General features: G+C 35.0%; 1 protein-coding gene and 1 long non-coding RNA gene across 3 annotated transcripts; one reads left to right on the forward strand and one right to left on the reverse strand.

The window, feature by feature from the left end:
- Positions 1–310: 310 nt before the first annotated feature.
- Positions 311–16,157, forward strand: LOC135686251 (protein O-mannosyl-transferase 2). Of its 2 annotated transcripts, none has more exons than XM_089110749.1 (22): positions 311–878; positions 2,802–2,886; positions 3,181–3,285; positions 3,615–3,723; positions 5,013–5,121; positions 5,727–5,792; positions 6,305–6,398; positions 6,665–6,771; positions 7,117–7,199; positions 7,886–7,995; positions 8,398–8,467; positions 8,746–8,806; positions 9,198–9,276; positions 9,745–9,899; positions 10,009–10,097; positions 10,340–10,416; positions 10,899–10,970; positions 11,294–11,344; positions 11,726–11,831; positions 12,437–12,577; positions 13,912–14,023; positions 14,491–16,157. In XM_089110749.1, the coding sequence occupies exons 1-22, from the start codon at positions 415–417 to the stop codon at positions 14,594–14,596; spliced, it is 2,451 nt and encodes an 816-aa protein (XP_088966875.1). In that variant the 5' UTR covers positions 311–414; the 3' UTR covers positions 14,597–16,157. The 2 variants fall into 2 exon arrangements, with proteins under 2 accessions (XP_088966875.1, XP_088966876.1); XM_089110750.1 differs by lacking the exon at positions 311–878 and adding an exon at positions 1,408–1,935.
- On the reverse strand, positions 15,713–21,140 carry LOC135686295 (uncharacterized). Its single transcript, XR_010516057.2, has 2 exons — positions 21,061–21,140; positions 15,713–20,607 (listed from the first exon to the last, which is right to left on the reverse strand). It is a non-coding gene; the product is annotated as an uncharacterized LOC135686295 (long non-coding RNA).
- Between the last annotated feature and the right edge of the window lie 413 nt (positions 21,141–21,553).

Here is a 21,553-nt window from a genome sequence, read left to right on the forward strand (position 1 = left end):
AACTGGTAACATACAGCGCAAGCAACACGTTTTTCCAAGTCTCGATGAACTTTTCTTAGGGGTTTCTTTAAACGGTCTCTTGCTGGCAAGGGTTCTCAAAAGGCTTAGAGACCTCAGTCATACGCATTTTTAGACACAGGTTTCGCCATAAAGGTTGCATTTATAGGCAGTGTTGCTGATCTTTTTTGTAATTTCGATAAAACTTCACGGCGATTCTGGATTCGATTGTCACGGCAACGCGTAGCTTTGGAAAAAATGCGTACACGTAAAAAGCTTTTGATTCAACCTCTGAACATGTGCTTGAACAAATGGCAAACACAGCATTTATCTGAGAGTTGTCCAATTCTGTGCAAGCTCAGTACTGGAAAAGCCTACTAGATCGAAAAAGCGAGAAATTAGGCTTGAACTGTCAAAATGGGTAAAAATCAAAATGAACTAAGGAAAAGAAAGAAGGTGAATGGCCAGAAAAGTGCTGGTAATGGCACTGGCATTTATTCTGAGAAGAAACCAGATGAAGAAAAGTCACAAGAGAAATTAGAAAATGTTGCTGTTAACGATGAAGAGAGCGTTCCTAACGGGAAAACGTCGAATAGGTTGCTGAAAGGTGAAGAGAAAGCTGTCGAAGAGGTCCCATCAAAAGAGAACAATCAGAAAAGCGTATCTGGCATTTTTGAAAGACTGGGATCACTTTTGAGAGAAACGAAGATCGATTGGATTAGAGAGATTTTTAAAACAAATTGTCCAAATTTTGCAAAATTAGAATCCTCGAAAAGTAGAAGAGATTATTTCAGCAAGGAGCTTTTGGTATTTCTTGGCATTTTTGCAATTCTCGGAGTTGTGACAAGAATTTATAAAGTTGAAGTGCCTAATCATGTTTGGTAAGTTGATTTCACAAAAAATATGCTAGAAATTCGTTTTTTCAATGTCTTTGTAGATGTGTTGAGCTTGTGATGGTCAATTTCCTGCAAGAAAATATGCCCGAGGTCCTTGCATACAAATTTTATGTGGGTGAAGTTACAGTTACGAGATCTTTACTGTACCTAGACACGGATTCATGAATTTAAACTCATTTATTCCAGCCACGTAGCTGCAGGGGGGCACGGGGGGCGCCCCCCTGAATGAAAATTTTGACAACAACTTTTCCCCTCTGGTTACAGTTTTTCTAAATGATGCGTTGAAAATTTGGCATATTTATAATTCCATGACCTTGATTTAGCCCAAATATATCTGTTTGTTATATGTCTGTTTTCTTGTTTTAAAGCCTGCCCTCCTCAGGTATGCTTCTTGCTCGAGTTTGCCCCCCCCCCCTCCCCCTCCTAGCCGACATCTACAGCTGCGTGGTTTATTTATTCGTTAATAAGGCTGAATTACTGACTAATTAGGACTTCCCCCAACATCCCTGCTCCCTTTTCTCCTCCTGCCGCGTCCGGGATCTGGCGCCCATCTACTGGAGATCCATGCCATCCAACACTGCTTACAGAACATTGTGGCAGATGGTTGTTGTTAGGCTTGTCACTATGGCGTAGGACTTCTCCGGTACTACAAGAATTTTTTACATGCTGTCGATAAACCAATTGCAGAGATGACCGACAAAACTGAGCATGGTTTGCCATCAAAAGTCAAAGATACAAATAGGAACCATGATAAATCTTTAGATGGAAAGCACAATAAAGATGGCCTAGTCACAAACACAGCAGAAAATGAACAAGGAACATGCAAACAAAAAGTAAATGGCCAAGTGGATAAAAAGGAAGGGACTAGTTGCTCTGAAAGAAAGGGAAAGGAAGAGAGAGTTTTTGATCGAGCATTCTTTAGGGATTTATTAAACAAGGAGAACCACGAAAAAGATAAATTTTATTACGCGGTAGTCACAATATTTTGGGTTTTGAGTTTGGGCACAAGATTATATGATATTGCACAACCACCAAAAATTTGGTAAGAATTTCATACATAGTGCTTGACGTATGATTTATGTGAAAAATTTTGCAAGATGCTTACATCTGGCTTAGTTATGAATTCTTGAAAGTTTATTATTTGCATGTTTTATTGTTGTGGTTTGCTGCTGTTTTAAGATGGAATAAAAACGTTTGCAGCTGCCAGGTGTCAAACAATGTGTTGCAGCTGCTCCTTGAATTTTTTGCAAAGTTCAACTTTCATAGTTTATTGTTTGAAAACTAACCAAATGATTAAACTATTGTATTTTTTATCCAGAAGATAAGATAATGTGTCGAACGATGCGGTTTCGGAATCCCAAAGCCCAGGGATAAGAACATTGCCAATTTCGTTTGCCAGTGACCACCTAGATTCTAAAAAGATGTTAATGCAATTTACTTCTAAATGAACTTTATTATTGCATTAAGAGACCTCTATTAAACTCACTTCCTAGGGTATTTCTAGATTTTATGAATCGGGGTAAGAAATGCGCGACTGTCTTTCTATGGCTATGAAACTTTTGTTCCACGTAACGAACAACGAAAATATTTATTAAAAATAGCACATCAACCTTAGGGACTTGTTTACTTGTTTACTAACGAAATGAGTTAGGCAAACTATGAATTCAACATTATGTAAAGTGTTTTTTCTTAAAGTAGGGTTAATTCTTATCAAATCAATATGAAAACAAAAAATAACCAAATTTGCTATTCAAACAGCAAACAAGATGCAGAGTCAGAATTCATTGAAACAAGTGTAATAAGTAGCACAATATCTGCTACTTGTATGGGATCAAAGCACAATATTCTTATAGGCGATTAAATATTTTGATGGAATTTATTGCAATAAAAATCAAATTGTTTTTATAGTTGGGATGAGACACATTTTGGTAAATTTGCAAGCTACTATATTAATGGAACATTCTTCTTTGATGTCCACCCACCTCTCGGCAAGGTGTGTACATTTTGCAATGCAATATTTTACCTTTGTTGTGATTTAATTCCAGAAAACAATTTCTCTTGATATATATTTATGAAGTAAATACCACAAAGGTATTTATCCTATCTGTTAGGCAAAATCCATTGTCTTCAATATTTCTTTGTTTTTGTGAATTTGTAAACATAACTAATTCTGTTAAAGCACTTTGACTTGTCCTGCTTTTGGAGCTTTTTAAGTTTCTACCTTGATGAAGTTTCACATAGCTGTTGTGGGATCCTAGCTTGCTCTTTAATTTTTTGTTCCATGCAGATGTTGCTTGCTTTATCTGGGTGGATGTCAGGGTATGGAGGAGGCTTCCCTTTCGATAAACCTGGTGATTTGTATGGAGAAGAAAAATATGTTGGAATGCGAGTTGTAAGTTTACATTTCTTATCTCATTTAAGAGGTTTTGTTAAACAGTATCTAATAAATTAAGTGAATTCAATGTTTAATGCTAGCTTTTTGTCTGGATTTTGTATTTCATTTCTGTTTTTGATTCTCTTGGTTACTTGCTGGCAAGGGGTGATTCAAAGTTTCTATAGGCAAATTATTTTACTGTAAAGTAGCAATCGACCTATCATTATTTCAAAATTCAGGGTTGTTTTAAAATTGTTCAAATGTGGTTATATGTATGATAGTCCCAATAATATTTGTTTATGGAAGGTTAGATCTTCAATCTGATTTTTTATTTCTTTCTCTTTTAGTTTTGTGCACTGATGGGTGGATTCTGTGTGCCATTAGCATACCTCATTGTGTTTGAACTCACCAAATGTTTACCAGCTGCAATTATTGCTGGTTGTTTAGTTCTTTTTGGTAAGACTATTATTATGTTCTAATGCAGACATTACTTTTAAGTAGTGATATACAAGGGCATAACCAAATAGAGTACAGACATGATGTTGTCACAAAAACTATTTTAATAAATTTTGGAAATTTTTAACAACAACCATTTATGCATTGTTTTAACACTTTGAAATTTTAAAAATCAGTTAAATCCATTTCAAACTGGCTCAAAGACAAACACAAGCTCTTTCCCCATCAAGTCACTGCCATTTGGTCTTTATTCTGTCACACTTTGGTACTCTGTTGATAATGTTTTATTTTTTTAAAAATGTCACACTTTCATACTCTTTTGTGAATTTGAGCTTAAAGAACAACCATTGGGGACCAAAAGCATATAAGACAGGGTGGCTGACAGACCTACAGCCCCTTACCCCAACACTCAATAGCTGAAATTTGTTTGGTCCTGACCACTAGTTAGGCAATTCATTACTAGTGCTTTGTCAAAATCATAGAAGCACAATAGGCTAACACCCCAAATTTGTCTCATAAGCATATGATTTGAACTCTCATTTGCCTTTTAATCTACTGCTCAATACAGAGCTGCACATTTTTACCTTTGGTGCATTTAAGATGCTAATCTTTGCCAGACTTTATCATTACCAAGCACTTAGGATTCTTTTCATGAAGCTGGGGCTTTCTTCATCCACCATTGTAGGTCAACCCATTAACAACAGGATTTGTTCAAACATTTATTTAACCTTTATCAACACAGAATAACAAGCTAGGTGACCTCACTTGAGGGTGTGTCAGTTTTGCAGAGGCTTATTTCATTTTGTTTGATTTTCTTAAGTAGAGGTTATTTACTGTGGGGCTTCTTTCTATTATGAAGTTAACAATTGTTCTGATTGCGCTTCTGTAGGGAAGTTAGGTTGTATTACTGGTGACATAGCTTGTGTAGCTACATCTCAATGTTATGGAAGAAGTACAGCTGCTTGAGTAAACAAGCTCAACAAGGGAAGCAAAATCGAGTACTAGCCCCACAAATTAATTCAGAATCTTGTTCACTTTGCCATTTGGTTGTTTCTTTTGTCATTCTGGTTTTAAGTCTCAAGGTTCTAGATATCCTGTCTCTGTAACTGAATTTGTCTCCCGAACATGATGATAACAAATCTATGAATAGCTCAGAACCATTTTGTGCTAAATCCAAAATCATGTTCAGCTTTGCATATACAACATCAAGCACTTCAGAATGAGCAACAGCCATCTTCATCAAATTAAGAATCCACTAATTTTAATTACAATTTATCTCTCAATTTTAGATCATGGTACATTGACACTGTCAAGATTTATACTCCTGGATTCAATTTTAATGTTTTTCATGATGATCTCAGTATTTTGTTTGGTGAAGTTCCAGAGTTGGTCAGACCAGTAAGCTTTTTTTACTTTTGATAACTTTTGATAACTTTTAAAATTTGTTTGCTATCATATTTTTTACTCCAATGGTTTCTGGTGACAAAGTTAAATTATTTTTTATATCATTATATGAAATCAAATCAAAATAAGACAACAACAACTTCTTTCATCTTTACCTTACACAGTGGGCAAATCCATGAAGTCATTAGGTCCCAATTTTATACAATATTGCAAAAACTGTATTTACATATGTTGAAAAAAACAAATCTACTTTTTAAACAGAACTAAACAATAAAAACTTGTTTAAACATGTGTTCTTGTAAAGAATGTCATGATATGATATTTGATTGGTGAAAACAAAACCTGCTGTTGCTTTGATAATTTTTGCTTTATTATCTGTAAGTTTTGCGTTAGATGTCATTGCAAAACTCATTTTTAAAATTTTTTTTGTCAATATTTTATAACCTCATAATGTTTCAATAATTGTTTTTCTGACATTCTGTATTTTTACAATCAAAGTGCTGCATCCTTTGTATCATCAACTTGGAAATATGCTTTGCACTGATTGTATCACCAGCAATACCCTGAACTCTTTGTAACATTGTCAAATCATTTTTCAGCCCATTTTCAGTTGACTGGTGGGGTTGGATGTTTTGTACAGGGTATTTCTTAGCATGTACTTTCAGGTAATTATGCATTCATGTGATTTGTCTCTTCTTGTGAGCTTCCTTAGAATCTTCTCTAGTAAAAGAAAATCAGGATTAGACATCTAGGGCAGTCACTGTGAAAGTATGCAAAATACACTTGTGTTTCTTTGTAGTACATTTGTGACAGAGAGAATAGTTATTAAGAGGCAGAGATTTTATAAACCAATAGATGATATATTGACAAAATTTGATGTTAATTGTTGTTGTGTTAATTACATTTTGTATAAAATAAGTAGTTTCTGCTAATTTTCGTTGTTACTAATTTGAGACAACATGGTATCAGAATAACATGAATTTTATCATGACTTGTTAGTTTATTTTACAGTGGACTATTAAGCTTTATTATATGATATTTGATTAATAAGATAAGTTGATTTCATTTACTCTTGTCATTAAGTCACATCCCTGTGTCATTAGAATCTACTTTACAATAATTCAGTTTATTGACTCTACTGTAATTTTTAATAGGTTATAATTATTGTTAATTGCAGTGTAAAATGGGTTGGTCTGTTTGTCATTTTATTGGCTGGTTTGGTTACCATAAAACAATTATGGGATTTACTTGGTGACCTCTCATTATCAATGGTTTGTACTTGAATATTTTCATAAGTAGGCTGCTAAATTGTTTTAAATTGATATGGTATAAAACTTGGGTTATGGGCTAGCTAACAAAAAGCCAATTCAATATCATGAGGACAATGTGACATGGAATGTTTATTTATATCATTGTGATTGGGGGAGGGGGAGGGAGTTTATTTTAACTTGCTGAAAGGTTTTTTCAATAGCAATTTTTATTAGGCCGTTAATATTAAATATTTTTCACAATTTTCACCATCAGTTTTTTCTTTCAGTTTGTTATTGGACAGCATTTCGTAGCAAGGGTTCTTGGTTTAATCATTTTACCAATTCTTACATACATGTTTTTCTTTGGAGTGCATTTCCAAGCTTTGCCACTAAGGTAATTGAATGCAATCTGCAAGCCTATGGACTTCTTAAAATACATCTTTGTATGCAATCTTTTATTTGTTTATTTTCAAACATCAAACTTTAAATCCTATTAGCTTTACGATTACTTATCAAAGGAATATAATGTATTTAAGGATTTTTAAAATATGTGATGTTTTTCTGAAAAATATTTTGAATGGTTTTAAGGAGTATATAAATATATAAATGGATATCTTATTTTCCTTAATTGTTCATGTTTGCAAAATATAAACTGTGTTTTAGATTAACAGCAAAAATTCATAATATGAACTCTTCATTATTGCTTGAAATTATCAAAGTGAGTTATTTTTTTTCAAAGTGGGCCTGGTGATGGATTCTTCAGCTCAACTTTCCAGTCAACCTTGAAGGGAAGTGCATTGCACAAAGCTGTCCTGCCAAAAGGTTCTGCTTGATATACTTGGAGTTTTCTTTAATTAATTACTGAGAATTTAAGGTCTTTTATTTTTTTTATATCAAAAATTAGGATAGACTTCTTCAGTTTCAATAGAACTTCTAAATGTTTGAATAATAAGGAAGCAGTTAATATAATTCTTTTCTTCAAGTTGTGTTTCTAGTTTTCTTATTATTTTTTATCAAGGTCTGTTTCAAAATAGTAGCTTGGTAACCATAACCACAAAAAGGCCAAATTGGTTTTCATCAAACCTTCTTGAATATCTCATACCCAGCATCTGTTTTGGAATAGACTGTGAGTTGGTTGTGAATGGCCCCCTGGCTGCTATAAAACCCCTTGCCCCCTGTGGTATTGTTTTTTATTGAGTTGTTAATTGATTTGTTGTACATTTTGTTGTTGTAATTGTTGAAAATTCAGTGAAATACCAATGAAATACTGATAATTCATTTTTATAGTTTTGTATTATTTATTTATTTATTTATTTATTTATTTATTTATTTATTTATTTATTTATTTATTTATTTATAATTCTTGGAAATGTCAGAAGGCAATCCAGTTGCCGCAGTGAGATTACCTTATTCTCGATTGCATTGCAGATTGCACTGATCTTTTTACTTGTATGATTAAAATAAAGCCATAATGAAACTAGAACCTTTCTCGTTTTATTTCGATTCAGAACTGGCCTATGGTTCCATTGTCACCTTGAAAAACACCAAGGCTGGCGGCACATTGCTACATTCTCACCAACATCTCTACCCTAAGGAACACCCTCCAGAGCAACAGCAGGTCAGTAACCTTGCAATAATACAAAGCCAACAAGGAATCGCTGCTCTCATTTTCAAATGAGTATTTGTCTACATCAGGATTAAATGTTTTATACTTTTGTCATTCAAATAACACTTTTGGTTGGAGATAGTGTGATTTTTCTGCACTACTCAGGCCGAAATCCACTCATCACATTATAGCATTTTATCTTTTTTATTATGCTTCAAATTAAAATGGTTGGCAAGATCTTAGATATAAGTTGTATCATCATTTTATAAGAATGGACAAAGTTGTTTTTAACAAGCTATATAAAACACTGTACATGATAATTGAATTAGGACTGCTAAACATAGTTATTGCTTCTCTGATTCATGTTATGTTTCCATGTTTGTTTATGTAGTGCCTTTTATTATTTATTTCCAGGTTACTGGATATTCTCATAAAGATCCAAATAATGAATGGATTGTTAAAAAGCCTACAAATAATCAATTAGGTGAGTAGTAACCAATAAACATTAGAAAGTCTATTTGTTTGTTTTTTTGAAGAATGACATTAGAAAATCCATGCCCACTGCACTTTACGACATGTTACAGACAGAAGTGATTGAAAAGTAAATAGTTGTTAGCTAGATACACTTGAAGTGTAGCTGTTAGATACATTGTTAGGGTTGTTGTTTTTTGCACGACCATGGCAGGATTAAAATCTGTGAACAGCGACACAGGATTAAAACCTGTGAACTTTATTTAACAAATCCTGTTTTTATTGTCGTAGATCCAACTGCTCCTTTGGAATATGTAAAAAATGGAGACATTATTCGCTTAGAGCATGTCATGTAAGTACAGAATGCAATGAAAACAGAGCCTTCAGTTGAACCGTTTTGATTAAATAAATTTGGCTTCATTCGTTTCTCTTTTGGAGTTGGTCTTTCGTCTCCAGTAATGACCAAAGTGTCAATCTTGAAATACAGCTATTTCCTATGCCTTGAATTCTTCAGTTTTACAATGTTTTCATAGTTATTTTTTGGCCAATTCTTGTAAAAAGTACATTTTGTTTGATAATATTTAATTTACCCTTGGCTGACATTATATTAGTTAAACCCAGAGCTTTATATGATGAAATGTAAGCACGTCTTTCATTCCCTATCAACGAGTCAGTTAGCATTTTTGTGGCTGAACACCACTTTATTTATATCCAAGTTTTACAACAATTTTTAATTGCTCTAGGACCAAACGAAATTTGCACAGCCACAACGAAAAAGCTCCAATTACGAATAATCTGATGCAAGTCAGCTGTTACGGCGATGTGAGCTCTGTTTTCTTTTTTACCTAAATTTAATTTTGAATTATATCTAAATGTTCTTTGAAAACCATCTTAAAAGTCCCAAAACCTCTTTGTCTGTTTATTCGATTTGGGGTTTGATTATCTTGGGAGGTTTTGTCACAAGATAAGATAATGGTTGTGGTTGTGGTCGCGGCTTGTAGCCAAGCTCATTAACGATGTATGTAACATCTACATAACGCCTTTATTCTCTCATACCCAACCAACTCTCCTTTCACAAATATAAATGAAGTAATAAGATCTTAAATGTCTTTATATAATAAACACTAAATTGCAAAAATGTGCAATTATGAGATGAACATAAAATTTGAGAATTTCTGATCACACTTTATAACTGATTAAAGCTCGAAGTCTTTTCACTTTATGGCTAAACTAAATTTCACAGCTCTTCTGTGAAACTAAATGTTTACTTATTCAATAACTTTTATTTAGCAAGGAAATGGTGATTCAAATGACGATTGGTCAGTTGTTGTTACTTCTAATCTTGGCGAAGATTCCAAAATCCAGTCTGTGAAAACGACCTTTAGGCTCGTCCACGCAAATACTGGTTGTGCCCTTGGCGAGACCGATAAAACTTTGCCTAAATGGTAATTTATTGTCCTTCTTTCCTATGTCTTTCCTTTCAATGTCTTTTTTTCAATTTTTTGAAACTCTGGTTGGAAAGGCAAACCCACCTTTTTTTCTTTGACTTTGCAGGGGATGGGAACAACGCGAAATGGCTTGCTATCCGACTGCCGATAAACTAGGCACACAGTGGAGCATCGAGGGACACGTTAACGATCGAGGTAACAAACATTTCCTTGAAGCTGCATCTAATAGCTGTTTTTGGTGATCTAGCCAATCTTTCTTCTATTTCTATTTTCAATGAGTGCGACTATACTAACCTTTAAATTTTCTCATCTGCACGAAATTTCTCCGCACAGTAGCGAATTATCTAAAAAGGGTTGATTTAATGTCAGCTTTCACTTTTTCAAATTCGAAATGCTTAATAACTGTTCTGCAACGTAATGTGTTAATTTCCTAATAGTTCCCTCGACAAGCATGGAGTTCATGGCCCCATCGTTCCTTGAAAAGATTTATGAGTCTCATGTCGTCATGGCTCAGGTATGTTTTTTTACCGATATTCAGCCCATGGATTATTCTCCTCTAAAGAAGTCTTTGTGGTCCTAAGAAGCATCTCCCAAAAAGACATAGAAGTTGAATTTATAAGCTCACAAGCACCTGGTAAATCTAAATCGTAAATCTTTATTCGATTAAGCACCTGGTGTTTATGTTCCTAGTTTAGTCTGACACATCATTAGGTTTTATTAGAAAGGGCATTGTCCCCTGAACCATCCATTGTCACAAACCTATTTCAAGGCATCAAAATGCATCATCAATAAATTTTACCTCATAAATTTAACCTCATAAATGAGAACCTAGCATCAATGCCTCTCTACTAAGAACTCCTGTATGCACCTTTGAAACAAGACCCGCGAACAGTTTAACCGTCAGGTTCACTTCGCCACAAAGCTCATTTGATATTTGCATCATATTTTTCAAATCAGCGTCTGATAATGATGCATACAATTTATGGTTGCTTTTAGACGAACAGTGGGTTCAAGCCAAAAGAAGGCGAAGTGACGTCACAGCCATGGCAATGGCCTATCAATTACAGGGTAAGCTCAGTTATTTTGTGGTAGAAGTAAGCAACATAGATCATTTATTTAACTTGTAGAGTATAAGGACAAAGCTATTTTGTACTACTATGCCCTGGTCAGGGTGATTATTTTAACAAATATCGTTTGATGCCGAATTATTTTAAGATGCAGCGTCATCATTATGCTGTATGATAGGAAAGAATTTGCAACTTTCCAGTTTTTAATAGAAATGAATTGATTTAGAAAAGTTACGGTTAAATTTTTTCATTCATTCTGTTTTGTAATACCTTTTCGTTTTTGTGTATGTGTCATGCTGATTCTATTTTTTAATGTCGTTGTAGGGTCAAGTCTTTTCAGGGGGAGAATACAGAATTTATCTTCTTGGTAACCCGGTAAGATTCTTTTTTAGCTTTAAATTTTTCCTTTTTAGCTCTTTTATAACCTACACAATGGCCTACTTCTGTTGTTTCATCATAACAAATAAACATGCAAAGAATTTTCCATCTTCTATGGAACGTCAATCCTTAGTATGTTTTAGAAAATAACGGTTGAGAAAGTACTTTTTTAATTATTGAAGTTTTGCCTAGAATCAGCAGCCTTTTGCTGTTTTTCTTAATGGACCGTTTTATACAAGGATTTATGAATATTATAGACGTTTTACAAGATCATTTTACAAGAATGTTAAGATCTTTGTCTCCGCAAGATTTTCGCAAGCAAATCTTCCTACTTAAGACGCTGATTACATTGTGGTTTTACCGATATTTTTTTCCTAGATCATCTGGTGGGGCATTCTTGCTGCTTTTGCAATCTTCTTTATCATATACACATACCACGCAGTGAGAGAGCAGAGAGGATATCAAGATGATGTGGCTGTCAAAGGTAAACAATTTGATTCCCAATGCCGGACAATACAAAATCTCATAGCCAATTTCCTCCATTGGAGTAATGTCGTAAGCAGAAAGTTAATAACTGTATTCTCTTAATCAGATTACGCAACTTTATGGATAAAACACTAATTTAATTTCGTGCAGAACCTGCTTAGCATTTGATGTAGATTGTGTTTTTCTAGTAACATATCACACGTCTTACTTGCATCATAATTCAATTACTATTTCCTTGCTTAGTCGTTTACTTATGCATCCATGATAATTTCTTCTCTTTCAAACTTTTTGCTAAATAACGTACTTACATCTACATGCTTGTTTAGGACTTCTAGCGAAATTGTAGCGAAATTGTAGCGAAATTTCGAATGGTCGTTCTCTTTAGATTTGGTTGAAATTTCATGTTGCCTTGTTGACATGAAAGATTTTGTCTATTAAAAGTGAATATATTATCCTTTGCGCAAAGATTTGAGCAGGCAACATCAGTCAAAAATTCTTGCTACTAAGCTGTTGCCTTCAATAGATACAATTTTCTTAATTACCCTTTCTTCTTGTCTTGCCAGAACGACATCTCTAATCGTATTTTTTCTTGTCTTTCTTCAGCAAAACGTGACAATGTGATGTTCTCCTGTTTCTTTTTGGTGGTTGGATGGGCCTTGCATTATCTGCCATTTTACCTGATGGGAAGAGTTTTGTACTTCCACCATTATTTCCCAGCGTATCTTTTAAGCGCCATGTTTGCTGGTGAGTGAACTTGGTTTCTTTATTTTTTATAGAATCTTTTAGTCAGGTTGTAATGTGTCACTATGCGTTAGTTGTATGAAATTTGAAAATCGGCTTAATTTATTCGCCACATTTGTAAAGGATTTGCTTGCTTTTTGGTAACAGTGACAGTCGTTTTTATCCGTCAGTTTGATCTGTCTTTATTTGCATACTAATCGCAGTGTTCTTTCGTGAATGCGATTTAGGCATGGCGAAAGGTCTTGATTGGGAGACAGTGAAAACCAAATAGTATGAATGAGCCAAACATTTTCTAGCAAGATACGATGTGGATAAAATTTATCCGGATAAAACCTTTTAATGTGTAAGAAGGAAGAACCGCAGGATAGGCTGTCCGCCGGATTTTGTGAATCTTGCAATTAGTGATGTTACGAAAGATATTCAGGAACAAAGCAATACGACGACGAGAATCCAATGTCACGAGATTTAAATTTAAGGAATATACTATTCCTTAAACTTAATTTATTTTGAAAATTTTATCTCGAGACATTGGATTCTCTTCGTCGCATTGCTTTGTTCCTGAATTTCTTTTTAAAACCTTTTACACTGGTGAACTTTTCAATCCACTTTCATAGGTGAACTTATTTTGTTCGGATAGCCGCTCTCAAACTGGATAGCGCGGGTTTAGTGTAAACGCGACGCCTATCTGAACTAATTCTGATGCGGATAAAGATTATCTGGTACAGTGTAAACGGGGTCTTAGATGGGCTTAAAGGGGACATGAATTAGACGACGTACTTTACACACAGCTAATTGTGTTTTTTCCCAAATTATCGTGTTCTCAACTTTCTTTATTTACGCTCACAACCATGCCTATTGTCTCCATATCCGAGAGGTTCCTACGGTATAAATTCCGTTCATCGTGGAAATGGTTTCGGCAAACCGAGATATGATTTGCCTGGATAAAGATTTCAGATCTGTTCAAGCAATCTTCTTTTCGGCTATCAGATTTATCAAGGAATATTTGCTTGAATCAGGTTGTCTTGTAATGTTCGGGAGACGAAGCGTTCAGTCCTTTGTTTCGAAACAATGCCGTCTTAAACCAATCAGTGTTGCAGGGTCATAGCACATGCGCATTAATAACAGTATTCGCACTGCTGCTCTGTCTGGGACCACACAGCTTCCCGCTAGGGCTTCAAGTGATAATGCGCATGTGCAATGATCCTGAAACGGAGGCTAGTGCGTATGTCTGGAAGACGGGCAAGATTCATCTCCCGAACTATGTAGTATCGTTTGTTTTTTTAAGTTTGCGTTGTTATATTGAATTGTGCATCTAAAAAAGCAATTCTCTTTTTCAGGGGTCTTTCTGGAATACCTTTGCAGTACAGTGGCTAGCTTCGTCAAAATAGAATTGAGGGTTAAAATCTACTACGCTCTAATCACCCTGTTGGTTGGCTCCTGTATCGTTAGGTAACAGTCTTTTATCTTTTTCTGTAATGTTGTTATCCTTGCTTTCAACTGCAGGAGCAGATTTGAATTATTTTGGAAGATTATCAGTTCGACTGTAGTAGAGTTCTATCAAACAAACATTTAAGTTTTAATCAAAGATGGAAAGTCGTCTGCTTGAAAAGCTGTCAACTTGTGTCAATCGTAGACTTTAAACCCTCGAATACTTAACAAATTATTGGAATGTTGGAAAACTGTAGAGAAAACAGCAGCAGAACAGAAGTGTCTAACAGCAATGATAAGTGGAGTTCTTCATGCAATTTTTCGATGCACAGCGCTTCTTTGCATTTCCTAAGCTTTACTAATTTGCCAGGCTGTGTACTTGGGATATCATGTCTGAATGAAATTAAACTGGTAGCTTCTTTAGGGCGTGCTTTTATGGCTTAGATTTTTATAAATTGTTTATTGTTTATCTTTATTTTATATTCCAGTTTCTATGCATTTCGTGGTTTAACTTATGGCATGTCTGGTCCTTTGGCCAATCAACCGAACGCAACACAAGCAGCATACAAATGGCTAGACTCGTGGGAAATTTGATTTAGCTTGTTCGTTAGGGTCTTTCTTTAACAATGTAGTTTATAGATACGAGTGCTAAAAGATATTTGAAATACTTATTATACTGTTTTAATTACGTTTTAGTACGCGCTCAAGTTCAGGGTTGTTTTGTATAGGGCGCGTGTGCGGGCATGAATCAAGGGCCTGGAGCCTATCACGTGTAATGTATGAAACTGTATCTAAAGATCCGTATCTAAGTTCGGCCGTCTTTGATATTGCCTTAGGTCATTTGTCCACCCTTTCTTGATCTACTGACAAATGCAAATCGGGCAGTATCTTAGTTGCTTGGTGCATTCAGTGGTTCTTCTTTGCAGTTTACATTTACATTGGCCTGGCAACATTGTAAATTCTCGTGACAAATTTATTAACAATTGTGGTAGCTGTATACTGATGTTTTAAGTTAACATCTATATCATTGGGCATTTTATGGTAGCTGTTAATTTATTTGAATTTAATGTGTAATACTCACCAGTAACATATGGTCCTTACTGTCAAAGCCTGAGTTAAAAAGTAAAAACACTTGAACACTATTCCTTTGGTTAATATTCTGATTTCTTTTTCTTCCCATTAAAGTTTTAGCCACTCATTCGTCACTTTATCGCAAATAAGGCTCTAAACGGTTTTTAATAGCATTATTTTGCCGTGCTTTTCAATGTTTCAGTCAGCTCCTATATTTCAACTCTACTCTCTTTATCTGCTTCCACTTTCGCTGTTGATGGTTATGCATGTTGGTCTCTGTATGTCTTTGTTTTCTTTTGATATCTTCCTCACTTGAACGTTGGACTTGTGGCGCGTGGAAGCAGCTTAGTTTAGGCTGTTCTCCAGCGGAAGGGATTTTGGCCTATTTCAGGGGCAGGATATAAAGTTACGTCATTGGAACAGACGTCGTACAACTGTGGGCTGTACTTTGGTTTTATTTTTGCCTCTTGGTTGCCATGCATCCCTTGATGTTGTTTTTGTAAAGTATGTGTTTTTACTTTATTTGCTCGGTGATATATGAAAGTTTGCAAGTAAACCAGATTTCTTAAGCTAACTGTTTCGTAAATTATGCTGAAAGTGCCCCACATTTTATGAAAAGGGTTCATTTTTCATTTTGTAAGCCATCCCACCTCGTGTTGGCAAGCGACCTTGTTTAGTGTAGGTTGCCTTTAGCTCTTTGAAGTTATTAACAGTGTCATGCCGCACTGTGTTTTTTTTGTTAAATCAACTATCATTAATATATTCTATTTCAAAGAACTGGACATTTCACTGCGCTGTTAGCCATTAAAACAAAAGATTGAATTGTGATATAACCCATTCAGTCACCGTTTATAAGTAAAAATTCGTTTATAAGTAATTTGGTAGAATTGTAACAGGAAGCAAAGAGAGTTTATTTCGTGCCTAAAATGGCCTTGTTTCTCGTTAACATCCCAGCTTAAATTGTAATTTTCTTAGTTTACTAGTATAGGTAGTATAGGAAGTAGTTGTTAATCGGAATGATTACCCTGTTTCTTTGTAGTCGTAAATTAAAACGCCGTAAATTGTGAAGATTCTCTTCGTCACACTCTTCCTAGTCTTTTTGCTGGCAATTTCTTCTTGAATATCTTCTTCTTTGTATATAGTTTGAAGTTGTCTTTACTGAAAGTCGACACCTCATTTTTCAATGGTGCTTCAGTCAAATTTAAATTCAAATTCATGAAATTCAACAACAACAATTTTGGTTTACAATTTATTTTGATAATTAATTAGCTGTGTATAAAATATGAAAATAATTAAAATAATAACATTTTGGTTATTGTAGTTGCCTAGGTGGCTGAGAGAATCGAGACGATTTTCGAACCCACCACCCTACTAATTTATCAAAAATAAAGGAGTGGGCACAATCTTAGTAGCAAAATATAATATCAAGCTATATAAAATAATACTAAATATTATTAATCAAGATCAATAACGAGAATTTCTTACTGAAAACTAGCAATAGAGAATTTGAAATTTATTACTAGTTTCTAGTTTCTTATGGCCAGTTTCTTATAAAAAAATGAGTGTAAGCATTTAAGAATGCTAACTGATCAGCTCAAAGGCTTGAGAAAACTCTTGTAGCTCGTCGATATTTTGTTGTTATTTAGATTTATTCAGGACAGGCAGTGCTTGTAAGTAAAGATTGAGATGCTGGGGAACGGCGGGGGCTGGGGGCCTTGAGTTGCATAATTGAAATACTTTTAAATTGTAAAATATGGCTGTTGTTACACTTGTTCATTAGGGCTTGCCCCCAAAAAAAAGTTGTTTCTCGGTCTTTGCTTGTAAAAGACTGCGCTGGGCCTCGCTTTACGTTCGGACAGACTGTACTTGAGAAAGACCGTGCTATGTTATGCTGATAAATTTAGGTTTGCGAAGAAGCAAGGATTGCATCATTAAATTAGCTGAAAAATAAAGTTTAGCTTGGAAAGACTGCATAAATGATAACAGAACTAAGATGATTAGCTGGTCGCCAATTGACGTCATTCCTTGTAATTCTCTTCACGGATACGAACTAAATGTGCCAACAATATTACAAATTATAAAACAGAAAAAGATTAAGTTGAATCAAATATCAACTTCCTTTTTAAACAGTGGCACACATTTACAGTTGACAAGCAAAGTATTCATGCCTGGTCATTTTACACGTGCATCAATAAGTACAAGAGAAGTTGTGCATTTAAAATGGTCTCAGCAAATTAATTCGATCCCTTTTGTCAGGGACTCAGGATATTTTATGATTTGGGACAGCCTTTCCAGCCTTTTGAAAACTATGCTGGTAATACCGATGATATATCATTCATGTTTATAAGCTCTTAGCATTCAAGGGTACTACCCTAACTTCCCCCATTTCTCAGAGATGAATAGGGGAACAGAGGAAACAGGAAACCTTGATGAAACTAGATGACAGCACCGTGGATTACGCTCTTGCAAATGAGAAAACATTTGGTCTGATTAGTGGCCTTAAAGTTGGGAACATGAGTAGCCTGTCTGATCATTCCCCTATCGAGATCTCGATTAAGCAAAGTGTTAATTGTAATAATTTGACAGTTGGCTCTAGCATGCCCGACAATGTATCTTCCTCAGGGGTTGATGTTCTTATGAGCAATTACACAAAGCAATACATCCCCAGTTTTGATTCCCATCAGAAAAATAAACTTCTTATCGAAAATTTGGAAACTGATCTTGATGACAACATGAAAATTTGGAAACTGGCCACACTGTTGCATTAATGCGCCAACATTTAACTCAAATTGCGGAAGGTAGTTTTAGGACTAAGAAAATTCTTTCTAGTAACGTACCGAAGAAAAACATTTTGTTTGGATTGATAACGAGTGTAAATCCAGCAAAAAACTGCTAAGTACTTCACGTAAGGACTTACAAGCAGCCCTGAGACGCAATAAACCTGACCCAATACGTTCTAATACTTTACATGAGGTTTACAAATTAGAGAAAAGGAGACACAAAGCTCTTTTGAAAAGAAAACGCGCTTCCTACCTTACACATGCGAAAGAAGATATTTGGCTACTTAAAAATGAATGTCCAAAGCAGTTTTGGAAAAATCTTTCAATGTCAATGTAAATCGTCAAAAGATTTTTCAAATGAGCAAATCTTTGCCTTTTTCAATTATCTTCTTAGTAAAAATACTCCAGTTTCTCCCCCTGAAAACCCCAGACACTTTGCAGCTTCTGATGATTCCGATAACGACTTATTCAATCTTAAAGATTCTAAACTAAATGAACATATTGATTTATTGGAAGTGAAGAATATGGTTGAAAAACTCAAATCTTGCAAAGCACCGGGTCTTGATTTGTTGAATGCTGAACTTTTTAAACATTTAAATGACCGTTATTTACTCTCTTTGTTAAACTTTTTAATAAAATTCTAGATTCTGGTGACTTCCCAGAAGAATGGTCTATAGGTGTCATTGTTTTGCTTTTTAAAGGTGGTGACAAAAAATAGTTCACTTTTTTTTAATGACTTAGACTGAAAGATTAATGATTTGTCTACAGGTGTCAGATTGGGTGATGGAAATATCTGCACCCTTTATATGCTGATGACTTAGTTTTATTAGCTAGTTCTGCTGAAGATCTGCAATCCCAGTTCAACGAGCTAAACCAGTTCTGCATGTCCATTAATATGGAGATAAATGCTTCCAAAACCAAGAAAATGGTTGTCAAAAAAATAAGAAAAAGTCTAAGGCGTGCAAAATTTGGAGATTTGGTTATAAAGAGATCAAAGAATGCAATGAGTACAAATACCTTGGAGTTACTTCTAAATCTAATGGTTCCTACAGTGCTCATGTTGATAAGCAGAAAGCTCAAAAATCCTACTTTGCTCTCTTATCCAAAAGCAACGAATGGGATGGTTTCAACCCAAGACTGTTTCTACTTTTATTTGACAGTACAATACTTCCTATCCTAAATTATGCCACTGATGTATGGGAATCGGGTACATGGGAATGCCTGGAAAAACTTCATCTTATGGCTTGCAAGTCAACCCTAGGTGTTAAAGGATCTACAACGTCTTTTGTGGTTTATGCGGAGTTAGGACGTTGTTCGTTGCTTGAACATAGACATATTAATATCTTAAAATTTTATATTCGTTTAATAAGTCTCGACTCCTCCAGATATGCATACAAAGCTATTCAAATGCTAATTAATGATGCAGATTCCGGTGTTTCTAATTGGGTCAGTATTGCCCGTTCCCTGATGACCCTTTACAGAATACATACAACCGATAACTCCTCTATCGTGAAATCAAAAGTGTCTTCCCATTTTAGGTCAAAAGTTATGGAAAATTTAAAAGAACAAATTATTCTTAATAAAAAGCTTTGTACATATCCATCTTTCAAAACTGTTTACAAGTTTGAGCAATACTTAAACTTGGTACCTAGCAAAAAGGAACGATCCAACTTTGCAAAACTACGTCCCAGTGCTCACAACCTCAAGATTGAAACAGGTAGATACGGGAAGAATCCTATTCCTAGGATTGATAGAAAATGTCCGTATTGTCCGTTTAATAAAACTGCTGTGGAGGACGAAATTCATTATCCCAGAATCTCATCCCTTGACCTTTGTAATAAGTTTATCTGGTTGTTGAGCCAAGACGATAGAGATTGTCTGATTTTGATAGCTAATTTTATGTTCCTGGCTTTCGAATCACGGGAATCTTTTGGGACCCTCGAATGTAACAACACTTGTTGATTGAAACGAATTAGAGCTTGCATTATATCAAATCACCAAAACCCAAGATTTTATTTTTAACGCCAAATGAAATATTTTAAAGCCAAAGCAGCAATCGTCTGAATCCGCCTAGTGTCACCACTTTCTTCAATTTCTTAAGGTTTCGATTTAAAATAAATTTTTTTTAAGGATTTGGTTTCGCGACGTTTACAGTCCCAATAAGATAAGATAATCTTTGTGTCCCAATAAGATAAGACAGGAAATAATCTTCAAACAAAAAGTGCAAGAATGGATAGACGCACATATTTCTTATAAGAGCAATTGAAATGGTCACAGCTTAGACTGTTTTTAATATTTTCGTCATTTTATATAATGCAAAGGATTCAAAATCTTGATAATCCTCCATAATGACGTCAACACCACATTTCCATCCATTCATTGGAGTGTTGTCTTAGTATTAGTCCAACTTTACCCTACCAGTTCTTAAGGTGTTGATAAGATGCAACCTTTGCTATATTGGACAGCTGTGGTCTAAGTTTATTCTTATGAAAAATATGTTTAAGTCATGTTTTATGAACTTCGTATTTGTATCGTGAAAGCTTTTGCAAAAGTTTATCGTCGATAAGAAAGTAGGACTGTACTCTAATAGGTCTAGCTAATATTGATCGACAAAATCCTTGAATTTCAAGCTAGATTCCTTTCGGAGTAGTTTCTGCCCCCCTGAATACCAGAGCCTCAGAGAGTCAAAGCAACTGGGGGGAGAAATTGTGAATTCCTTTTTCCCATTCGTTTTCCTCAGCAATTCGGATTTACCTAAAAGTTTAAAATAATTACTTTTATTTGAATACCTGAGTCCATTGTGCCTTAAACATGATTACTTATTTCAAATGGCCGTATTATTCAAAAGTCCCATTTTCTAGTTCTAGACACAGCATCTTCTCTAAATTTAATGAAAAAATGGGGAGGGGTGACATTTCAGCAAAGTATTCTTTGTGATGTGATTGCAGGCTTTTGAAATTGCTTTTACGTAACCAAAAACGTGAAAACAAATAGCGTTCCGGATATGGATCCTAGGCGGTCTGTGATTCATCACCCTCGACGTGACATTAATTGGATTTTCCCTCCGGATTCCCAAGTTTTGCCAAAATGATGCAAAAAACAACTAGCAAAGTAAAAATTGTTTTCTTTTCGGCATAAACAAGAGGACCACCAAGCACTGCAACGTCGTATAAAATTTTGTATAAATTTTAATAGCACAGCACTTACTATTCTTTAAATTTCTTTCGCGTCCATCTTGTCTTGTGGTTAGTATCTGAGTTCCTTTTAACGAGGGGTAGGAAGTCTTTCTTACCGGAAGCAGGAAGAGAAGGTTCTTGCTTTAAAATGTAATGTCATCCACTTGGCAAGTCACTTACAAACATTGCGGTACAAGGAGAAGGAAATCGACTGCTGGCTGTGTACATCGAAGCAGGCAGGATAAAAAAGAAAGAAAAGGTACCTCTCTCTTTCTTCTCTATCGTGCCAGGATCATTAAGAAAGGTACAGTTCTTTTTTCTTCTGATGAAACTCTCATGCGGCAGTTTATCCTTCAAATTTTGGCAATTGATTTGCTTGAAATTGTTAGGGCTGTTCTTTAAACACAGACTCGAAGAACAGTGGCGTAAAAAAAGAGGGTCCTCGAGATGGCGAGGGCTGGGTAAATCATTTTGGGACTAGGGTAATGTGGGATGGGAACTTTAGAATCATCTAGTAAAATACA

This window comes from Rhopilema esculentum, chromosome 10, assembly GCF_057945365.1.
Source record: "Rhopilema esculentum isolate cy_ngs chromosome 10, ASM5794536v1, whole genome shotgun sequence".
NCBI lineage: Eukaryota > Metazoa > Cnidaria > Scyphozoa > Rhizostomeae > Rhizostomatidae > Rhopilema > Rhopilema esculentum.

Bases quoted from the DNA above. Each gene is read 5' to 3' on its own strand.
- LOC135686251 (XM_089110749.1), top strand. From the start codon at position 415: ATGGGTAAAAATCAAAATGAACTAAGGAAAAGAAAGAAGGTGAATGGC. The intron at 3,286-3,614 runs GTAAGTTTACAT...TTTCTCTTTTAG, and splicing joins AATATGTTGGAATGCGAGTT to TTTTGTGCACTGATGGGTGG. The intron at 14,024-14,490 runs GTAACAGTCTTT...TTTATATTCCAG, and splicing joins GTTGGCTCCTGTATCGTTAG to TTTCTATGCATTTCGTGGTT.